The 21,857-nt window shown below is 28.0% G+C and overlaps 4 protein-coding genes across 6 annotated transcripts in view; 3 read left to right on the plus strand and 1 right to left on the minus strand.

Moving 5' to 3' along the window:
* Positions 1-4: 4 nt before the first annotated feature.
* Positions 5-1,465, plus strand: LOC122535949 (GPN-loop GTPase 2). Its single transcript, XM_043667894.1, has 5 exons — positions 5-147; positions 247-452; positions 540-654; positions 740-935; positions 1,021-1,465. Exons 1-5 carry the CDS (start codon positions 27-29, stop codon positions 1,256-1,258), a joined length of 876 nt encoding a protein of 291 aa, XP_043523829.1. The 5' UTR covers positions 5-26; the 3' UTR covers positions 1,259-1,465.
* On the minus strand, positions 1,380-3,656 carry LOC122535947 (trafficking protein particle complex subunit 13). The gene is made up of 10 exons (XM_043667892.1): positions 3,455-3,656; positions 3,171-3,339; positions 2,858-2,942; positions 2,634-2,761; positions 2,446-2,569; positions 2,279-2,375; positions 1,978-2,204; positions 1,817-1,917; positions 1,579-1,726; positions 1,380-1,501 (listed from the first exon to the last, which is right to left on the minus strand). The coding sequence occupies exons 1-10, from the start codon at positions 3,495-3,497 to the stop codon at positions 1,409-1,411; spliced, it is 1,215 nt and encodes a 404-aa protein (XP_043523827.1). The 5' UTR covers positions 3,498-3,656; the 3' UTR covers positions 1,380-1,408.
* A 337-nt stretch (positions 3,657-3,993) lies between these two features.
* On the plus strand, positions 3,994-7,722 carry LOC122535934 (tectonic-1-like). The gene is made up of 8 exons (XM_043667866.1): positions 3,994-4,404; positions 4,473-4,733; positions 4,813-4,987; positions 5,044-5,422; positions 5,509-5,742; positions 5,818-5,977; positions 6,067-6,263; positions 6,347-7,722. Exons 1-8 carry the CDS (start codon positions 4,317-4,319, stop codon positions 7,430-7,432), a joined length of 2,580 nt encoding a protein of 859 aa, XP_043523801.1. The 5' UTR covers positions 3,994-4,316; the 3' UTR covers positions 7,433-7,722.
* Positions 7,723-8,745: 1,023 nt separating this feature from the next.
* Positions 8,746-21,857, plus strand: part of LOC122535937 (rho guanine nucleotide exchange factor 12) — a 35,549-nt gene continuing 22,437 nt past the window's right edge. The window contains exons 1-10 of one of the 3 annotated variants that reach the window (XM_043667875.1): positions 8,746-9,177; positions 13,193-13,428; positions 14,418-14,467; positions 14,680-14,737; positions 19,007-19,245; positions 19,362-19,583; positions 20,213-20,461; positions 21,163-21,444; positions 21,514-21,603; positions 21,699-21,812. In XM_043667875.1, coding sequence (XP_043523810.1) covers positions 13,257-13,428; positions 14,418-14,467; positions 14,680-14,737; positions 19,007-19,245; positions 19,362-19,583; positions 20,213-20,461; positions 21,163-21,444; positions 21,514-21,603; positions 21,699-21,812 — 1,476 coding nt within the window. In that variant the 5' untranslated portion in view covers positions 8,746-9,177; positions 13,193-13,256. Of the gene's footprint in view, positions 9,178-13,192; positions 13,429-14,417; positions 14,468-14,679; positions 14,738-17,520; positions 17,733-19,006; positions 19,246-19,361; positions 19,584-20,212; positions 20,462-21,162; positions 21,445-21,513; positions 21,604-21,698; positions 21,813-21,857 lie in introns of those variants that run through there. The other 2 variants (XM_043667877.1, XM_043667876.1) reach the window with 2 other exon arrangements.

A 21,857-nucleotide genomic window follows, 5' to 3' on the forward strand; every position in this document is an offset into this window, starting at 1 on the left:
TAATGTTATAAAATAATAAAGCAAATATGAGTTTAATATTTGGTCAATTAGTTATTGGACCACCTGGAAGTGGAAAAACTACATATTGTCATGCTATGACTAAATTTTTAGAAAAACTTGGAAGAAAAGTAGCTGTTATTAATATTGGTAAAAATTAATATTTCAATGATTAATTGCAACTGAAACTTTACATTTGTGTATCAAAATAAATATATTATTGTTTCGTGATTGTTATATTATTTGCAGATCCTGCAAATGAAAACATGGAATATACACCAGCAGTAGATATATCTGAATTAATTAAACATGAGGAGGTAATGTCACATTATGGACTTGGTCCAAATGGAGCATTAGTGTATTGTATGGAGTTTCTAGAAGCTAATGTAAAATGGTTAATTACAAAAGTTTTAAATTTGAAGGATCATTATCTTATATTTGATTGTCCAGGGCAGGTATATGTTTATATATTTATATAAATATTGCACTATGAAATCATATCTTTTATTTAATATTATTTTAGTTTTATCATTTATTAACAGGTTGAGTTATATACACATCACAATTCAATTAGTATAATTGCTGAAAAATTGGGACAAAATTTAGTAAGATTATGCAGTGTGCATCTTGTTGACTCTCATCATTGCAGTGATGCCGGTAATCTGTATATATAATATATTATAATCCTATGAAGAAACTTTTGTATTAAAAAATATTATTATGTAACCTTTTTTGATTATAGGCAAATACTTATCTTCTCTAATTCTTTGCACAACAACTATGTTAAAATTGGGTTTACCTCACATTAATGTGATGACTAAATTTGATGAAATGAAAAAATTTAGTCACTGCCTAGATTTTAATATAGATTTTTATACAGAAGTGTTGGATTTGAACTATTTACTAGATAAATTGGATGAAGACCCATTTACATCAAAGTAAAATTTTTTACTGAGTTTTGTTATTCTTTAATAAGATTTCTGTAATTCAAAATATAAAATTTTGAATATTTTATATTTACAGATATAAAAAACTAAATGCAAGTTTTGTGTCAATGATACAAGATTATAGTCTTGTTAGTTTTATACCATTAGATATTTCAAATCAAGCATTGTTATTGCAAGTAAAAAATGCAGTGGATAAAGCTAATGGTTATATTTTTGGTGGAAATGAACCTCAAGATGTTCAAACTTTACTTGCTTGTGCTGTAGGAGCAATGAGTGAAACTGAAAAAACGTCAACAATAGATGCATATTTTTAAAGAATTTATTTTATAAAAAAAATCATTTAATTAAGTTCTTCTCTTTTCTATATTCAGATTCCTTGATATATTAATAATAGTCTAATGTATCTATTTAACAAAATATATTACATTAATGAACATAGTTTCACTAATTTATTATCATTTTGACTAGTCCATTTGGCTAACAAATATTTGTGCTAAGTCATCATAATCATATACTCTTTTCAAAAATGTATCTGTTAATTTTAATCCCGAAATTGTCTAAAATACATATAGTAATATTGAATATATATAGGAACAATACTAAATACTTAAAATATTTCTATAAAAATACTCACCACAATACCACTACGTAACGCAATTAAACATAAAGGAATATCTTTCGAAACACCAGGTTTTAATGTTCCTATCATTGTATTAGATATTCCACACCATGCTATAGAATTACTTGATTCCAGACTTAACATTAAATCCATGCTCCTTTCTCTAATGTTAACGGAATAAAAATTTCAATTAGAATATTGATTACAAATTAGAACTATTTTTCTTATATGTGTAGGTAATATAAATTCTTACGACGTATTTATTATATGACAATTAAAATTCATCGATTGTTCAAGATAAACTGTAAGAGGAATATTTTTCATAGTAACTCGTATATCGCCATATTCCGGTGCCTAAAATTAAGTAAACAATTACAAATATAATACAAATTACGAACGAAATAGATTACAAACCATTCTTTGTAATTGACTTGTTTGTAATCTTCCCCTTTCTCCCAAATTACTTCTCCAAACAATATCTAACTTTCCAATGTTTGTTGCATTATGCATCATTTTTGGATCTTTCAATAAACTTAACTGTGGTTTTAAACAATATAAATATTGTCTACTGCAATCAGTGTCTAATATATTAACTGATCCATAAATAGATTCACCTTTTTCATTTGTATTTAATGTTGATACTAAAGGTATGAAAATGATATTGTACGAATTCAAATTTATAACAATATAGGATAAACATTTCAAGTAAACTCACCACTAAATAAATGAGATGATTCAAGTGAAACTTTTTCTAAACAAATTGGTCCAGCTGTAAGATTCTGTATTTGTGCTTCCAGATAAACTTCATCTGACTTCAAAAAAATTATAGAAATTATAATAATTAATTAAATATTGCTTACAAAAAGTATATTATAGGCTTACCTCTGCATTGTAAAATTTTGTTTTAACATCTAATGGTTTTATTACTTGAAATTTAAAATATTTTCTAAATGATTGTGGAGTACTACCTAAATTCACCAGAGTATAAGTTACTTCACACACTAATCTGGAAGATATACATTAATTATTTCTAAATACTTATTGCAATTTTAGTGGCTATGTCTTCTTACATATGGGTGCCTATTTCTTTCACTTCATGATGTATGACATCATCAACTGTATTATCTGGTGCTAAATCTTTCATTTCTCTATTACTACCACAAAGTGATAGCATCTGAGTACTTGTTTGTAAGTCTGCCTATAACATGAAATATACTATTGTTTATAAGTTTTATACAAAATGTTATATACATGTTTATGGAAACTAATTAACGTATTTTTACAATTAACTTACTTTAACAGTAACATTCTTTACTAACTGATTACTACCATTATGTACACAAAGATAACTTGAAAATATTTCTCCCAAATAAATATTCCTGAAAATATAATTTTAATATTAAGTTTCTTTCTGTATTTTGTAATTGTATTTAAGTAAAATAAATATGTACATGTAATTGTTACTATATAATTTATATTTGTATTTAAGTAAAATAAATATGTACATGTAATTGTTACTATATAATTTATATATAAGGTATAAATAGTTGACTATAAATTATAAGTTAAATATAAATCTAAATTTTAATATATATTCATATGTGTACCCAAAACTTTGTGGTAATACCATAAACTGTCCTACTGCAAGAGTTTCCATTCCTTGCAAAGCAGTACAATCATTTTTAAGCTCATTATTTAAAGTATTACCAGGAAGATCTGTTGAATCACAAGTAACAACTATTGGACTTGCAAGCATAGGCCTCGTTAATCTCATCACTAAAAACAGTATAAAATAAAGGATTGGTATTATCTTAATTAATATCTTAGTTAATATTAAAATAAATATGTTCTATCTTCTTTTAATTTAAAGTAACAAAATTATTCTTATTACCTTTTAATTCTAACGGATGTTCACTTTTTGGTTTAGTTTCCATTTAGACTATGAAAGATAAGTAGCAAAGGAGTTTAAAAAAATAAATTCTTATTAATGTCAAATGAGAACAAAGCTGTCATGGAATGTTACTTAGAAAATATAACCTATATAACATACATAACACTCGATTCGATTCGATTTGCCAAATCGATAGTTTGACAAAAAGTAGATTATTCTCAAAAATAATTTAACAACTATTTAACAAGCATTTTGTTAATTTTCTTAGTCTCTTTTTTGCAAATTTAAAAATAATCATAAGTATTATAAATGTAGAAATTTGAGAGAAACATGAGAGGGAAACGGTACGATACAATACTCTCAATTACACAGATTGTTTGTAATAACAAATATATGTAATAAAAATTAATAGAATCTATATCGTTCAACAAGATATTTAAATATCAAATATCGTGTATTTAATGCTATAACAAAGAATGTTATAAGCATGTATAATATTGAAACAGATAAGATTGAAAATTTTATAATACACAACATAAACTTAACAAGAGGGCGTACATGATGCATCTCCTATAATATAACAAACGTATCATAACACGTTTGTAATTCAAAGATTAAATGAATGTTGATTTATTTTCAATTATTTGATTAAATTATAAAAATACGTATATTTTTTCAGTTTCTTTCTGTTTTGTAGATTAGAAATAAAACAATTGTATCGTTTGATAGTACAATAATAACGACTTCATGATAATTACTAGCAAAACTTTTGTTACAAAATGTGTTTACAAACATTGTGTGAGCATGATATTTTCAATTTATTCGTGACTTTATTTAATTATAATATTTAATAAAATGAGGAATGGCTGAATTACATATAATTGGTCGAATTTCGTCGGCAAAAGATTTTAAACAACCACGACTTTTATGCAAGTGGAGTTTTCATGCTGGTAATAGAATTTTTATTGTATAAAATGTTTATTATTATTTACTACATAAAATTCTACTTTCTTTATAGGTAGTGGATGGAAAATTTTAGATGGTTGCGAAGAAGGACAAACTCAAGAAAGTTGCGATTTATATACCAATGAACCAGTTTGGGATCATCCCATAGATTTATACTATACAACACAAACTCTTCAAAATTCACCAAAGCTTTTGTTGCAAATATTTCATAGGGATGCACATGGAAGAATATTATTTGGATCTTATGGTGTCTGTAATATCCCTTTGTCTCCTGGATTACATTTTATAAAGTGTCATACGTGGAAACCAATTGGTAAATTAAATATTTTCCAAGAGAATTTTATTGCAATTTTACGTACATATTTTACATATATTTTATCTTTGATATATAGGTAATTGGAAAGATAGATTAAGAGATAAGTTTTTAGGAATAACTTTACAATTGAAATCACCAAGTGTTTTAGTTAATTCCTTGGATAGATTTGAGTTACTTACAGAAAGTATGGGTACAGTTAAAATTGAATTGCATATACTCGCACGAAATTTTGAAAAATATGGATGTCATATGTGAATACACATTATTGGATTATTAAAAAACATAGAGTAGGAATACTCATCAATTAACACATCTTGACGTGTGAAATATATAGAAACATAATCACTATGTTTTTAATAAAATTTATATTAATATTTTTATATCTCATATCAAATGATTTTATATCTCATGTCAAATCAATATATGCAAAGAAAGTTGAAGAAACATATACATGTGTAAATGAAACAGAATGTGTATATATTTTAGAAGAAACTTCAAGCACTACTGTGGAAAATATTTATAACACAACTAATAGTATTATTAGTAGTTCTACATATCCATCACAAACTCCAAAATTTCAATTAGTACCAACTACACAAGTGCCTCATAAAATTAAGTTTAGTAATGAAGCAAGAAACCAAAGTGTATACAAAATAGATTCTGATATATGTGAATGCGATTTAACAGTAAATTTTTATTTCTTAATATCTGATATTTAATATTAAATGCATAATGTTTTTAATTAATTAAAAATTATTTATTTATATAATAGGTATCGTCTTGTGACATTAATTGCTGTTGTGATAAAAATTGTAACAGCTTTCATTTAACTGTGTTTTCATATTGTGAAAGTCATCAACCAGAATTATTTGATAAACGTTATTGTTATAATAGAAATTTTATACAACGAAATAATACTCCATTTATACTTGAAAAATTGGCAAACAATCTTTTTTGCATTTTATATGATAATCTTCCACCTACTTATGATATGAACTATGAACTGGTAAGATTAAAATGTATTATGAATGTTAAACTACATTTTATTGTGAAACTTTTTATTTTATTCAATTTCATACAGGATATAAAAACTGCAGAAGATTTAAGAAAAGTAATAAATTCAAATAGACCAACATGGAAATGGACAGATCAAATATATATACCTGAATATAATACTTTTAGTCCTTATCAAGATGGTGATGTTATGTGGATAATATATAACAATTATATTCAACCTTTTGGTATATACAATTACATACAATATTATTTTTACCGATATGAAAATTGTTTTTAACTAATATTTTTTTATGAATATTTTTTTAAAATTTAGAAATACTACAATCTGGATTTACTGCATTGTGTTCTTTTAAGAAAACTTTAAAATATCTTCGTAATTGGAAAGATCAGTGTTTGCAAACTGAATTAATTAACACAAATAAGTTCCTATTTCCTACAGCATTTAATAATTTTACAATTATACCATCTCCTCATTTATTAAATGAAACTTATATTTTAGTATCAGATCAGGTATATAAAAAACAGTAACATTTCTTAAAAAGTTGTATATCAAATTTTTAAAAAATAATAACACTAAAATTTATAATTTGCAGGTGTGTCCCAAAAATGTATGTTTAACTTTAACTAATTATTATTGTAAAAATTATTGGAAAACTTGTAGCAATAATACTTTATTGGGATCATGTTCTAATGGAAAGTGTTACAACATTGTAACAGGTGTAAAATATTTAATTATTCACAATGGTTCTATGGGAATTAATCATGTTGATGTGTACTTTAACATAGGTAATGTTTCTCAACATTTTTACCAACAATTTCAAGTAATTTATGAGTGGGTAGAATTGGATAAAGAAAAAAGTTTCTCTTTAAGTGGTAATCCTGGCTATATTATTGGAAAACCATTAATTATTGGCACTTTAAAAGTAAATAAAAGTAATAATATAGAGACTAAATATATCAATTTTAATAGAACTAGTAGTTTTTTGACATTACCTATAGCTACAAAATCTGGTGAATGTAATAAGATCGATAGATATACTCTTGCTTTTGGGGAAGATATTAAGTTAAAGTGTTCTATATTTTTACACACTAATAATTTCGGTACAGTACCTTGTATAGAATTACAAAATCTAACTATGCGTTTTTTAATGCAAGATACTTTATTTAACATTACACAAACAGACCAATACAATATTTATGTTGCTAAGTCAGGTAATTTTTCCAGTAATGATAGTACTGATTGGGCACAAATTTTATTGGATAGAATACCACAAAATGTTATAGTAGGACAGTTTGTTAATGGTCGTTTATATTGTTCAGGACTAATAACATCTATACATTTGAATATTTTATATTCTGCTTTAACAAAACCCGAAACATTAAATAATCATATTATAATAGGAGTCGGTATTACATTTTCTGCAGAATCCAATATATCTTGGTCAAAATGTTTATATGAAAACTGTTCAGATATACTTAAAGTAGATGTCATAAGTTACGTTACATTTCATGATATATCAAAGCCGTCCAAGTATTATTTTGCAGGAGGACCTAACTTGGATATAACTTTGCCATATGACTTTTTTTATCCTTTTTTAAGTAGTTCAATCTGTGTTAAGTCAAATAACTTTTTAATTAGTATAATATGGGGTATGATTTTGTATAATTTATTTTATTGATCTCAATGATTAAAGTACATACTTTATCCTTGTACTTAACATACATATTTATTTAATATAATATTAAGTGTGACTTTGTACAATTTACTGATCTCAATGATTATCCCAATTTGTTGTTAAAATATTATTTTATTAAAATACTTAAGACACATATTACAATATAAATTAAGAGATAAGATAAAAGTGTAGATAAAGGAATAAGAAGTCTCACAAGATATGTAAAATTGCTAATTTATAATATATTTAATTTATTTCACTCGTGAAATAATGTGTGTTTAAAATAAATAAATAGGTGCCTTATAATAGCTCGTTTTATTTTCTTTATAATAAACTGTATATTTAAATTAATTTTATTAATTAATTTACACGTTACAATAAAATATATATTAAATTTAATTTTATTTAACATGTTAATTTAGAAACTTATAATTCTGAATTAAAACTCTGTTTTGTATTTAAATATACTAAATCGTTAAATAAGTTCAGCGAATCGCTCGTAGATGGTGATAGATTACACTAAATTTAAATTTCACGCGGGTTTTCTTTTATTTCTCGAAAACTAACCATTTCCGTTTTTTAAGAAGAAAAGTTTTTGAGTGGCATTATCACACGAGATGAAAAATGGATATATTATAACAAACAATATTGTTTGGATGTAAATACATTTTATTATATACTATTGAAGTTTAATAAAACAATCACAGAATACCATATCAAGTGAGGAATACGAAATTAAAGAAGAAATGTTTCTTAGTAATGTCAGCAATTAAAAGTAATTTTGTGGTATGATAAATTACAGGCTGTTATTATTATAAAGATCAGAATACTTTCAGATAATAATCTATTTTGATTGATACGTAAAACAATTTGAAAGTGCATTACTCCCTTTTAAAAATTGTGACATGATGAGAAATTATTGATAAGTTGTTTGTGTTCAAGAAGTTAACATTTTTCCATTGTGAAAATAAAAAAAGAGGTAATAGAAACTAAGAGATCATTTGAGTTATGAAAAAATATTGCAAATGTAATATTTTAATAAATAACATTTGGTAAGAAATCTACAACGCTTGGTTAACGACTTAATAACATTTATTTATTAGCAGAAATGTAATATTATTATGGTTTTGTAATATTTTAGAATAATATTAAATGATTGGTGCAAAATTGTGTTGCATTTCAAAAGAATCATAATATGGAGAAAAATTCACTAATATAACGTTGACCAATGAAAGTCGTCTGTTTAAATCGTTCACCAATCGGAAGTTGCTCAGTTTTCTCTTTGAAATCTTGCCACTATAAACTTGGTACGAACTCCTGTAGCTGTCGTGATGCACTATGGGACGTTGGGTTGTGCTTCGCTCCAATACAAGATGGCTGACACTTGTTAGTAGTGTATTTTCATTTTATCGAATGTACATTTTATAAAAAAATCAGTGCCTTCGTACTCACGTATGGTGCGTGTATGTTTGTACAAGTAGTATAGAAGTGGTCTTCTTTTTTTTACCACGTAATTTTCTTATCATGTATTATCAGGAGACATCAAAATGTGCCGTGAAAGTGCTAGGGGCAGAATAATTATCCGTCACCAGCCATATTCATATGTGTTCTTTTGTTATGACAATTGTGATATAATTCTTCTGGAATATAGTGCCAAGGTGAAGTGATATCTCGCTTTGTTGCGCTTTTACTCTGTCACTAGTGTTTCGTACAAGATTCGTTCCGCTACGAAATAGATTAAATGAAAGGTATGTATGTATTTACTCTATCTTCGTATGCCTATTCACGAGGCACTCTTGAAACTCTATATCCGTGTATTTTCTCTTTTTTCGATTGTCTTTTTCTTTTCCTCGTGCTTGTAAAGCATGAGAGTCGACTGACCTATTAACCTGTTGTATCAATTAATGTGATGTCATGTATGGTTTCTTAATTTTTCGCTGACATATTCTTTCAATTTTAATTACTGTCATTGTTTCACAGATTCTCAGAATCGAACAATTTCTAACAATCTCTAACGGGCTTCGACAATAAGTTGTAATGAGTGATTAAAGTAAACTCTTGGTTTTTAATATCGGTTTAATGTAATTCTTATCCAGATAAATTCAATTGTTTATGATACTTCAGCGCAAAAAATCTTGTGGTGTCGAGAATAAGCAAACTAAACATGGCAGTAACATTGATAATAAAATTCATAATATATTAGAAAAAAAATACTTTGGTTTAATTTCATTTTTCATAAAACTTCGTTTATTTTACTTTCAACATAATTTTTAAAAGGAGTGAACGCGAAAAAAATTTTTAAACAGTCTTGTAATGATCTATTTTAATTTTAATATTTCATTCATAATATATAGAACGGTATGTTAATATTAAATATTCATGAGATCTTAAAAAATAAAATATTATCAAATTTCTCTAAATATAATAAAAATAATAAAATTTATTATAAATTAGATATCTATTTTATCTATATTTATCAATTATTCGTTGCGAAGAAAGTTGTGTAAGAAATTAATAATCTTGTTATCATTTTAGGTGTATTAAATTTGATCAAAATATTATCAATGCACATGATTCATTCAAAATTTGTCATGAAAGGATTCAACTCACGTCTGGCACAAAATATAAATCACCAATGTGATCCTGAAGTTACCACTGAGATACTACACCAATCTTGCAACAAATTGATATTTCAAAAATTTGGAATAAGAAGTTAAAAATTTTACACTGAATGCTTCTATAAGGTATAAAACGTAAAATAGCTGGTAGCTTTAAACAAAGTAAATTATTTCACTTGTTTCATAGTCATTATTTCACTGTTTCATAGAAACACTTCATCTCATTTATGAAATTAACAAATTATTTTTAACATTTCTGTTGAGAAACATATTTAATTTACAAGGTTTTTACTCCTTGATTTTTATCTTTCGTAGTAATTTTAATCACATGGTGATTTTATAGTGATTTTTTACATAACAAATATATATGTACATGTAATTATTGCAAAAAAAAGTAATTTTCGTTTTTCACGTTATCACAAAAATAACTTATTACAATTATTTTGAAATATTATTTTTTAAATTTATATTCTAAATTAACGAACAAATGAAATTACTTAAAATATCATAAATTTCATTAAATATTTAGAAAAATTTGTAAGCAAAGAAATAAAATCATATTGAAATTTTCTTGCATAGAGTGCATTAACTTCTTCGAACTTCATGCTATATTATAGTATATCATTTATGCAGAATTAATTATCATTTAATTTTCAGTAACTTTTTACCGTTTCATATTTGCACGTTTATAGAAAACCTTCTTTCTTCATTTTAGTTAAATATACTTCAAATATTTTACATTGAATGCCGTTCGTTCATTGATAAAGATCGATATCGTGGAATAAAAATGAAAGATAAAAGACTTCTTCTCAGATTTTCTTACTTTTAACACGCTAATAATATCTATGCTAGAAATTAATTGCAAATATTTTTGTCGCATTAATCGTTAAAAAAATTTAATTTTATAAAAGTTCTGCTTCGTTAATAAAGAAGCAATTATTATTCCAACATTTACGTTCTGTTGAATCAACTTCAGTAGAAGATAATGATAATTGATGTAAAATGGAGCATAACATGAAAATTTATGTTTAACCGTCTTATTAATGAGAACTGATAAATGAATAAATCTTTGAGAAGAATGGTATATACGGTACCACCAAGTGAATTATTTGTTTGTTAGAAGTTAATTAGTTACATGCATTTCCTGTCGAAAGAAACGAAATGATTCCTGCGTACAGAAATTGACAGTATTGTACATAATTTTATTTTGTTTGTGTTTACTGGATAGATTTCAGTGGAATGTGTTCTTAAAATATTTCAGTTAGATAAGGGTTAAATATGCATCTAGTAGGCCAGTCTTGTGCTATTTTAAGAATAATAAGTATAGAACTGAATATCTGTTGATGTGATTATCGATTTTCTATAGAAAAATAGATCAACATTTTATTGAAAAAGGAAAGAGAATATAAATACATCAAATATTGCATGTTAGAGTTTCCAATGTAAGAATATGTGACGTAATAAATGTCTTTAATATAAAGGTTCTCCTTTGAAGATGTGTACAAAACAAATCATTAACCCTTTCTAATTATCTATCGTTTCATATCAATGTTCCGATAAATTTTTACAGTTATACCTAAAGTAAGTTTGAATAAAACATTTGTTTTTTATTTAATCAAATTTCATATATTATCTTTTACGATACTTTTATATATCATAAATATTATAATATAGAAATAGATTATTCTTTATTCTTTCTTATTTAAGTAAAGTAAACATAAAAGATACTTTCTTATAAAAATTTATTGAGCACGTTAATTATTTCTAAAAAGTATTTTAGTATTAAAGAATTAATTGTGATTCAATCTTTTGATTTCATATTGTTCCATTAACAAGATTTTTTAAAAAGTATCATTTAATTTAGGTTTTATTATATAACAATTAATTGAAAATCATACAGCAGTGAATTTCCAGGAAATTAATGGATTATGCGACAATAAATAATAATTAAATATGAACATCATATAAAATATATATGATTATAAGCTTGTGAATGTACGATGCAACGACAGATACAATCCCGTTGATAAGGGGACATGATTATTTATTAGCTTCGTGCGCGGTGAATGATCAAATATCCTGCATTCGTTAAGAAGCAATTATTCTTCAAAACATAACAGTTGTTTTAATAGAGATATGCATCCTTTTGTAAATCATGATCTGATAACTAAATCATATTTATTTGTCACTGTATTTCGAATGATTTTACAGATTTTATTCGACTTGTTTGTAAATCAGTAAGATTCACAAAATTTAATATTATCATATATTTTATCGCCTTGGCATTGAGGTAATATTGCAAGTGAAATAAGATTAAAAGATCATGATCCAACGATTATATAACATCAACAGAAAGAATAAAGTTCAAAGAGTAGATTATCCAACACTGGTTGAATTTTCTAAAATTCATTTCTGTACAATATGTTCCTTTATGTTATCTTCTATTATTTTCGATAATAATGGAATAACAATTATTGTTATTATTTGTTAATATTTTAATTTCATTCATAGAATATTAGTTATAATATATTCACACAGTATTTTCATCATATCATCACTATTATCTAGTCTTTAAATTATTCAAAAAACCTTTTATTATACTTGTAAAATTAATACCCATTAATACCCAAACATTGGTAGTTTTCTAATGGATCAATAAGTCATATTTTCGTAACTTATTCCATATTTTGTTCTATAAAACCCAGCTCTATAATATTACATTGCTTAATTCAAAATTCCACCTTTATAATATTACGTACATATGTGGCTGGACTGCATACGTTTCATCTCTTATTATTAACTAGATATCTTCTTCCATAAAATACTTTTTACAGTTCATATAATAGGTCAAAAAAAAAAAGAACAGTAATATCTTTTACTAAAATGTAGTGAACTTTCAAGAGGTTGAAAAACACGATAAAACTTGTATTCCTATCTCCGTCGTTGTTTAAAAGAGTCTACGAAATCGATGTTTCCCGTTAGCTATATTTTCTCCCTACTTCTTCGCGCAGAAGCTTTATTTTTCTCGTGGTAACTGTTCGAATGAAAGGAAGAAAGATGACAAAAAAAAAAAAAAAAATAATGATTTATCAATCGATGATTTGAGATTGCTTATGTTGCTAATGTTATTTCGTTTTGGTTGCAGGTGATACAGTCGTGCTGCAGCCGGGGCAGAGGTGAGGGGAGGCCAGGCGGAGATCGAAGAAGGGATGAATGGAACGGCGGCGTTGCGACGCAGCGTCGGGGGTGGCGGAGGCGCCGCCGGGGGTGGAACCGTGGAACCAGCACCCGTTGCCACCCTCGTCGTCTACAAGGATGATGCCGGATACGGGATGAAAGTCTCCGGTGATAATCCTGTCTACGTTCAATCTGTGAAAGAAGGTGTGTTACCATGTTATCGAGGTTTTAATATTCGTATACAGTTGGTTATTTTTATATCTTTTAACAAGAAAGTTTAAAGATATGACAAGTTTGAGACGTGATAATACAATAATTTACGGATATGATATTACATTGGTTAAGATAGACTCGGTGACTTGATTTGCGGTATATATATGTATTTTTTTGATAACATATTGGATATTTTTAGTGAATATTTTGAACATTTATATAAGATATGGACCAATTATTATAGTATGTTGAGTTAATATTATTTATTCAAATTCTAGTCAAATACTATTTTGATTTTTATATTCAATGTATGCTATTAATTTTTACTCGTATTGTTTCGTTTATGGTTGTTTTTCCTATGTTCCAAAAATTTTTATTATAAGAAGTGATTGTTATTTCAAACAACGTATTATCATTTTTTTTTAAAACTGTATTTGTTTAATTGTAGCGATAACCTCGCACAATACTAATGTTACAAGTTATTAGTGTGTTAATAGTACAAGTACTACTACTACTTAGTATGATACTAATTGTCCTGAGTAATATAAAGTGATGACATTTCATCGCGTTATATTCAAATATTTAATATGTTAAAATGAATTATATTTTAATAGGTCGTAAAATTTAGGCTATATTTAAACTGATGTTGTAGTCTATTTTTATGATAAAAATTTTGTTTTTCACTTTGAATTTTTTTAAGAATAAAAATTTTATGTAGATTTTTATACAAAAGAATGATAACGTATATTTTAATGTTTGTTTCATACGATCGAATATTTGTTTCTAATGCACAAAGTTTATTTACTAAATTATATTTTTGAAATAAAACTTTTGTTAAATATTTTTAAATCTTAGATAATGAAAAAAGAAAACAAAATAAGTAATTTTATTTTCGGCAATGATCTCAAACTATTGGCATATTTCCTTAATATCTGAATATTTCATAGAAAAAAATTTTTAAATCTAATGATTTATTGTAGGTGGTGCAGCTGCGAGAGCTGGTCTTCACGCGGGCGATAAAATTATCAAGGTGAGTCTATTTCAAATTTGTTATTGCAAATATGTTATTGCAAAGTAATACTAACTAAGGTATTCCCTGGGAAATTATCGATCGAATGTGAATTGTAAATCGTAATAACTATGTTTAAAAATTTAAAAGATCAATACGTTGTATGAGTAGAATTAGTTACGTTTATAAAACGATATATTTTCACTTTTTATAACCATGATTGGTATTTCCAGGTTAACGGCGTGAATGTAATGCAGTCCACGCATACGGATGTTGTACAGCTCATAAAGTGTAAGTTTACATACTTTCTTTCTTTTCTACGACCTCTTTTTTATTCTTTTCTCTTTTATTTCCAAGACATAGATACGTTATTTGGCAACGAAACGGAATAAATGTTCTTCTACAAAGAGACCATCGTAGAATGAGACATTTATGTAAATGTTAAAACGTTTAAAACAATCCTTTCTTTTATTAATAGAGATGAGTGTTAGTTTCAGAGATTAAAAATATTTTAGTGAATGATATTCCATTTTTTTTTAATTTTTATTATATAAGATAATGTTTTTTTAATAATTTTCTGTTCTAATTTTCCATGATAAATATACTCACGAATACAAGAGGGATGCACATTTTTTCTCCATGATAGGATTTTCCCGTCGATTGAGCATTTTTACGTAGTCTACCTAGCTAACTTGCAACATGAACACACATAGGGTGGTTCATACTTTGTAAGGTATTCTTATGTGTCGTTGATAATCACAGGGGATACGTGTAATCCAATCTAGCTTACTATAGGGCATTAACCCGTATTTTATAAAAGTGGATAAAGTAGATATTACATTTTAAGAGAATTACCTTCGAAGTAGTAAATTAATGATGAAGAATAAATTTTTTTTAAATAGTAATTATATTTAAAAAATTAATTAGAATATCAGTTAGAATTAGAATATCATTTTTACTAAATGTACAATTTTTTTTTCTTTTCTGAAAAAGTAAATAATAGATCTATATTTAACATTTCAGATAAATTATCCTTTAAACAAAATTAAACAATAATTTCATTTCATTTAATTACATTACAGCTCATTTATTCTAACTCTGACAAAATTCTCATCAAGTAAAAGCAGGTAAAAGCTTCTTGTTTTGCTACAGTCAAACTGATGCTTGACAAAAATCTGTCGGACTATATTCCATGTTTGGAAAGCTTTTATTGAAAGTGAATCTGTAAAGCTTATCGGACAATGTAATTTAATTTAGAGCTATCACGAATGTTACATAAAAAAAAAAAAGAAAAAAAACGCACAGACTTGCGAAAGAAAGTTTATTCTATTTATTCTAATTAAGGATACTCGACGTTTGAATAAGCGAGATTTCATCGAGCAACCTGTCTCCTTTTCTATAACTTACACCATTTACCTAGAGAAACATATCAAATGACTCATGATCGACGTTTATACATCATAAAAAACCGGAAAGGAAAAAAGAGTTAAAATAGTTTGTCGTATCTGTGAAAAGAGACATTTATAAAGATTGCGAATGATTGTTGGTGACTTTATGTTGAACACACCAACATTAACGAAGCTTCTGTGGCGACGATCCCAGTGATGTAAGCATGTGAGTTTATAGCGGTGACCGTTCATAGAGTCTGTCTTTCTCCTTCTAACAGCTCAGGTACGACATAATGATTGTAAATGCATTTTTTCCATCGTGGTGCTGTAATTCCACAAAATTCTGTTACGTTTCAGGCGTAACACGTGAACGAAACGAGATGAATTGTTTTAGCTTGTGTTAGTCTCTTATTTTGTCACGTTGCAATTAATTTCTAATAGAAGCAAAATGATGAATATCTTTATTTGAGAAGCAAATAATTTTTGTTTGCTAATCAATAATTTAAAAGTAAAATAACTAATTAAAGAGTTGTGCATAATATATGAAAGACTTGGAAACTAGATGTGAAGTGTTATATAATTCAACATTTAAAATATGAGACAGCTTTGATTATCTAAATTTAATAACTTTTCAAAGTACGTTAATTGTCCTACTTGAGCATTTCGTAAGGCAGCAACTTTTACACGTATTCAGATTTCACTAGACTCATGAATATTTAAAATCCATTCTACAACGCGAAGACTTTTCAACAAATTCAATAAAAATCTCATTTCTATACCGAGTCACGATAATATACCGGATTTTCCTTGGTAAAAGGCGCATTTCTAAAGATGTATCGATAAGAATTTGCAAATTATAAACTTGCAGACGCTCAAATACGAGAATAAGCAAGACTAAAAGACAAGCTAATATAAATATTTTAACGAGAATTAATCGTGTTAGAATGTTTTACTTGTTGAAGTAACTTTTGTCTTGCAAAAATAAATAAAGATTTTATGAGGAAAGGCATATGTGTGAGAAGGTTCGCAGCTGACCGTTAAATCACTTCCATTTACAGCTGAGTCAATCTTTCTTTTGGAGTTTCCCAAAGTCACTACTCTAATAAAAAAAAAACGTATAAACACTTAAAGCATTCGGTCATATACGGAAAAAAAAGAAAGAAAATAAGAATTATCCTAATTTTATAGAAAATAAAAATTTAAAAAAAAGAATTTTAATCTTTTAGGACAAAAACTCTCATCTTGTGTCATAAATGTTTCTTTAATTTGAATGAACATTGGATTATACGTATTTTTTATTGTAGAAATAGAGATATTCTGCAAAAGTAATAAAATAACAACGACAATTCTCTGTGACACGAAACGAAGAACGAATTTTGTTGGAAACGAAATAAACAGTTAATTTCCATTGTTAAGATGAGAAAAACATTTGTAGATCCATTTTCTAAGAATTCTTAGTTATCGAAATTTTTACGTTCGAAGAATAAACTACAGTATTAAAATGGAGGTGTGTTGTAGCGTGCAGTCAAATGACGAGACCTGGTCATATATCGGAGATTAGCCGTACAGGCGCGTGTAAACATAAGAATCTCGTCATTCATATTAATACACGCACCTGGGGCCAAGTTTCTCGGTACGAATGTCTTTACTGCTCCACGGATCGCCTCGGTCGTCGCCAATCCATGCCACGCAGTTTCGCAGACGACACGGCTCTCGATGCGTATCCTACCTCTCCGTGAAATTCCAAATTCTCGAATCGTCGTTACCAAAATTTTATCGAAAGAATCATTATCGGTTCGAACGTGTATGTTCTCGTCGACTGTGTATCTATATGAAGACGCGAACCACGTACGACCTCAGGCAAGCTTGGAAAAAAGCTCGTGCGAAAGCGTACTCTGGTATTTTCAGCTTCTTCTAAAACGTTTACGTTTATGCTTCGCAATTATGTAATTTCACCGTTAGGACACCAGTTATTGTTCGTTGGAATTTCACTTATTTCTCGATTCATGTACAACTCATTCGTGACTCTTTCGTATCAAAGGAACTGTATCCGTTACAAATCGCGTAGAATTTCAGGTCTTACGAGTAATATTTATACTCTCCGATTCCATAAAAATGCAAATATTTGGCGAGTTGTGCATATTTTCGGAGCGCATGTTTAGACAACAATTTTTGAGGAAGAGGTACACTCGCGTTTTCGAAATTTAAACTGTCGTTGCAAAGTTGCGTGGTTGGTTCTGCGGTTTCGATTTTGTTAATTAATTTTTTGGCACAGTGGCGCATTTCCAGAATTAGATAAAGAAAATGACGTCATAGATGTCTCAGCTGAGCGTAGGAATGAGTCATTCCTAACGGTGTGAAGGAGAGACTAGATTTGTAATTATCAAACAGTTGCATGTAAACATTATTCTACTCAAATGACAAATATACTTTTATATATTTATTCACGATTGCGATCTAAATCGAATGCATTTTGCAATTATTCTTTTGTTTAATAAGTGGCAAGTGCTTGGGAACTTCCTCTTTAAAGTAGTTTGAGGTCTACCAAGAATTCACTGCGATAAATTTCAACGTTTTAATTTTTTATATACCCATTGAAGAATAGCTATGATCAAGACTATTTTCAACACTATACTTACATGTTTGCTTTATAACGTTTCGTTGTCGCAATAACATATAAGACTTGTACTTTTCGGATTATTTATCAGTAGATAGCGGATGTCTTTTCTATAGATGCCTCTATAGAAAATTTAAAGATATAAAAATGTGTAGAATATAAGTAATATGAAAAAGGGAAATTCAAATGTATCCAAAGTGAAGTACACGTTATGTTTAATAAATGAAACAAATTCCTATTTAAATTTCATTCTTTTATCTGTATTAATAAAAATATTTATTTACATAGGCATCTGCACTTATCAAATATCACTTATTAATCATCGTATGATCGTTCATTAATTATGGTGCTTAAAAATCTTGAAGTAAGAGGAACGCAAGACAAAATCGTGGTATTTAATATGCATGAATTGTGCGTAGAATATATCTAGAACTCGAAAGGAGACTGAATTGTTCAAGCAACTCTCAAAAGAAAAGTAGAGGGTCAAATGCGGGAGAAGAACCGGCAAAGGTATGCGAAAGGTGACTAATCATCGTCCTTGAACTCGTGTTGCAGCTTCGACGCAGGTAGTACTGACGGTACAGCAGAAGCCAGTTGCAACGAGCAGCGCGGCGACAACAGCCACGGGTCTACAAGTTGGTCTGGCGGGTGGACATCAGCGACCAGTTAGTCTATCAGCCGGTACCACGATGGTATCACCCTCGCAGCCGGCAACTTCCTTACACAGGGCATCGACTGCTCCAGCAGCCGGTGCACCGTGTAATGCACGTATTACGGGACCTCAACCTGTTGATGTAAGTCGGTTTTTTCTTTTTTGCATTTTATGTAGCATTTATGAATTAGATTTATAACAGTTGTCCCATGTAATAACAATGTAATATCATATAATTTTTTTTTTCATATATTTTAGCATGAGAAAAAGCGGCAGCTGGAAACCCAGCGCGTTCATACATTCCAGCTTATGTTGGAGAAAGAACAAAGTTATGTTGATAAGCTTCGGAGCGAACTCGCGAAAGCTAGTACTGGCAGTGGTAATGTTAACGTTGTAGCACTACAAACAGAATTAGCGGGCGCCGAAAGGAGAGTACGCACCCTGCAGGAACAGCTAGCTGCAATTACAACCAATGAACAGGTGTGGTTTGTTTAATGATGTGCTTTAATAACATGCTCAAGTTACTTAAAAAATTTCTATTTATTGCACTAATATCCTGCATCAGTTTTACGTAATATAAACTATAGTTGTTCATACATATATATGATATTATAAATATTATGTTATTATTCATAATCTTATTCATAAAGACGTGAGTTTGTCATAACGCTTATATTCATTAACATTTCTTATATCCCTATATATTTTATTGTGTCTTGCATTTATATCAGTGTTTGACAATTCCAGTTTATGCTATTCAGTATTGTATTAAATAGTTGCTCGGCATGATATTATTGGAATGTTTATTTTTATGAATGGAAAGCATAATGACAAGAAAATGAATATAAGTTTTATCATTGATTATTATAGTAGTTCAGTAACTTTTGATGTATGTATCAATAGCGTATAGTTATAATGATAAACAAAGAAAAATGACAAAACCTACATTCTGCTTTTACACATGTACTTTCTGAGCTGTACAGATACAACTATTATATAATGTATTATATTATGTTTGTATTACAATTCAAATTTTCAAATGCAGTCATATAGGGATGTATTTCAGCTTTTGCTAACTTTATCTAACCAGCTTTTGTTGTGTCTTACAGCTTTGCTCGTTGGTAACAAACACCTCGTGTTCCCCGGGTTATTATTCACCCTTGAGTAGTAGCAGTGGTGATGTACCACCACCTCTACCATCTCGTAAATCCTTGTCCATGCAAAGCCTGTCTCCGCCACCATTGCCTCCCAGACCTCCGCCTACTACAAATATGCACCACGTAGCCCAGTTGGAGCTGGAGCGTCATCTGTTGACTCATTTAACGCCCTCAACCACCAGTCATGGCATACCTAACTCTGTAAGTAGTCTAATCGCTAAGTCATTAAATACATAATTTATATCAGTGTATGCATGATAAAAAAACAAGTACCGTGTAATTACAATGTGAATACTTCTAAGAGTAACTCATATTTATATGTAGGACAATTTATATTTTTATATTTTATGATATATTTTATAAATCCCATTCTTATTAAATTTCATTTGTTTCATTTGATACATTTGATCGCAATTTATGATAAATAATGATTAAGTATTTATTTTGTATTAAGAATTATTATGCTTTTTTTGCAAATACTTTTACTTTATGTGTAATCAAAAACTTATGACGAATATTATATTTCAGAAGCTGTGCTTGTTTACTGAAGTGTTGCTTTTATTAAGTAATATATTTTAAATATGTTTGCGATATGTATTAAAATATAGTTCATGTGATTTCACAAAAATTTGTAGTTATGCAGAGTATGTACTTTTAAATGTCATTTCATAAGCATATGTTTTATTTCATTTACTGTGGTTGCTGTGTTTAGCAATTTTTATATTATATATGTAAAATTTAGTGTGTAATGTGTGATAATGCATATAATACATTTTTTATATATGAATTAGTATTTTTGCATATGAATTACACGATGTTTTATTTGATTAATGAATTACTGATATAATAATGTTTTGGTTATTATGTATTATCTAATAAATAAGCATTTAACTTCTTTATAGCTTTCACAAGGTGCAAATTTGGGTTCCTCAAATTCACTTAATAAGCACCAACGAACAAAATCCAGTCCAGAACAACTGGGAACAACAAGTATTTCTCCATCAGAAGCTAGTAGACGTTTAATAGCATCAGAATCAATGAATGATCTTTCTCCTCCAAGGCATGTAAGGCATAGTGACATTGATATAGATGAATTACCTCATATCACTCCTCCAGGAACTCCACCTCCACCATATCCAGTTGCTAGTCCAGGAAATGATACTTCGGGTTCTATTATTAATGATGTAAGCTTTTTATAAAAAAAATTCTCTAAATAATTTGATATTTATTCATGTATTTTTACTTTGTTTCAGACAATATTAAATGAAATCATTCCTGGACTGCCAACATTACAGCAACCAATTATGTCAATGGAAGATGATGATATGAGTGATCAAGAAGTAGTGAGTCTCATAAATTTTCTATTCTTTTTATTTTAAATAAAATAATTTATATAAATTCTTAATTGCTAAATGTGGGAAATCAATTATCATTATAGGGACAATTAGAAGATCATGGTCCATTTAAATCTTTGTCTCGATTATGGGGACATCATGCACACCTTGCTGTATTTATTAATTATGTTTTATCAAACAGTGATCCTTCCAGTCTGGTAAGGATTAGTATACTATGATGTTGTCTCTAAATACTAAATTTT

This window comes from Frieseomelitta varia, unplaced genomic scaffold, assembly GCF_011392965.1.
Source record: "Frieseomelitta varia isolate USP_RPSP 00005682 unplaced genomic scaffold, Fvar_1.2 scaffold_790, whole genome shotgun sequence".
NCBI lineage: Eukaryota > Metazoa > Arthropoda > Insecta > Hymenoptera > Apidae > Frieseomelitta > Frieseomelitta varia.

What these genes read in the sequence shown, in the direction of transcription:
- LOC122535949 (XM_043667894.1), top strand. Translation starts at nt 27, where the DNA reads ATGAGTTTAATATTTGGTCAATTAGTTATTGGACCACCTGGAAGTGGA. An exon ending in TATTTGATTGTCCAGGGCAG is followed by an intron (nt 453 to 539) that starts GTATATGTTTAT and finishes ATTTATTAACAG; the next exon opens with GTTGAGTTATATACACATCA. An exon ending in TCATCATTGCAGTGATGCCG is followed by an intron (nt 655 to 739) that starts GTAATCTGTATA and finishes TTTTGATTATAG; the next exon opens with GCAAATACTTATCTTCTCTA.
- LOC122535947 (XM_043667892.1), bottom strand. Translation starts at nt 3,497, where the DNA reads ATGGAAACTAAACCAAAAAGTGAACATCCGTTAGAATTAAAAG. An exon ending in GTATTACCACAAAGTTTTGG is followed by an intron (nt 2,943 to 3,170) that starts GTACACATATGA and finishes TTATATTTTCAG; the next exon opens with GAATATTTATTTGGGAGAAA. An exon ending in AAAGAAATAGGCACCCATAT is followed by an intron (nt 2,570 to 2,633) that starts GTAAGAAGACAT and finishes TATATCTTCCAG; the next exon opens with ATTAGTGTGTGAAGTAACTT.
- LOC122535934 (XM_043667866.1), top strand. Translation starts at nt 4,317, where the DNA reads ATGGCTGAATTACATATAATTGGTCGAATTTCGTCGGCAAAAGATTTT. An exon ending in TATGTGAATGCGATTTAACA is followed by an intron (nt 5,423 to 5,508) that starts GTAAATTTTTAT and finishes TTTATATAATAG; the next exon opens with GTATCGTCTTGTGACATTAA. An exon ending in ATGATATGAACTATGAACTG is followed by an intron (nt 5,743 to 5,817) that starts GTAAGATTAAAA and finishes AATTTCATACAG; the next exon opens with GATATAAAAACTGCAGAAGA.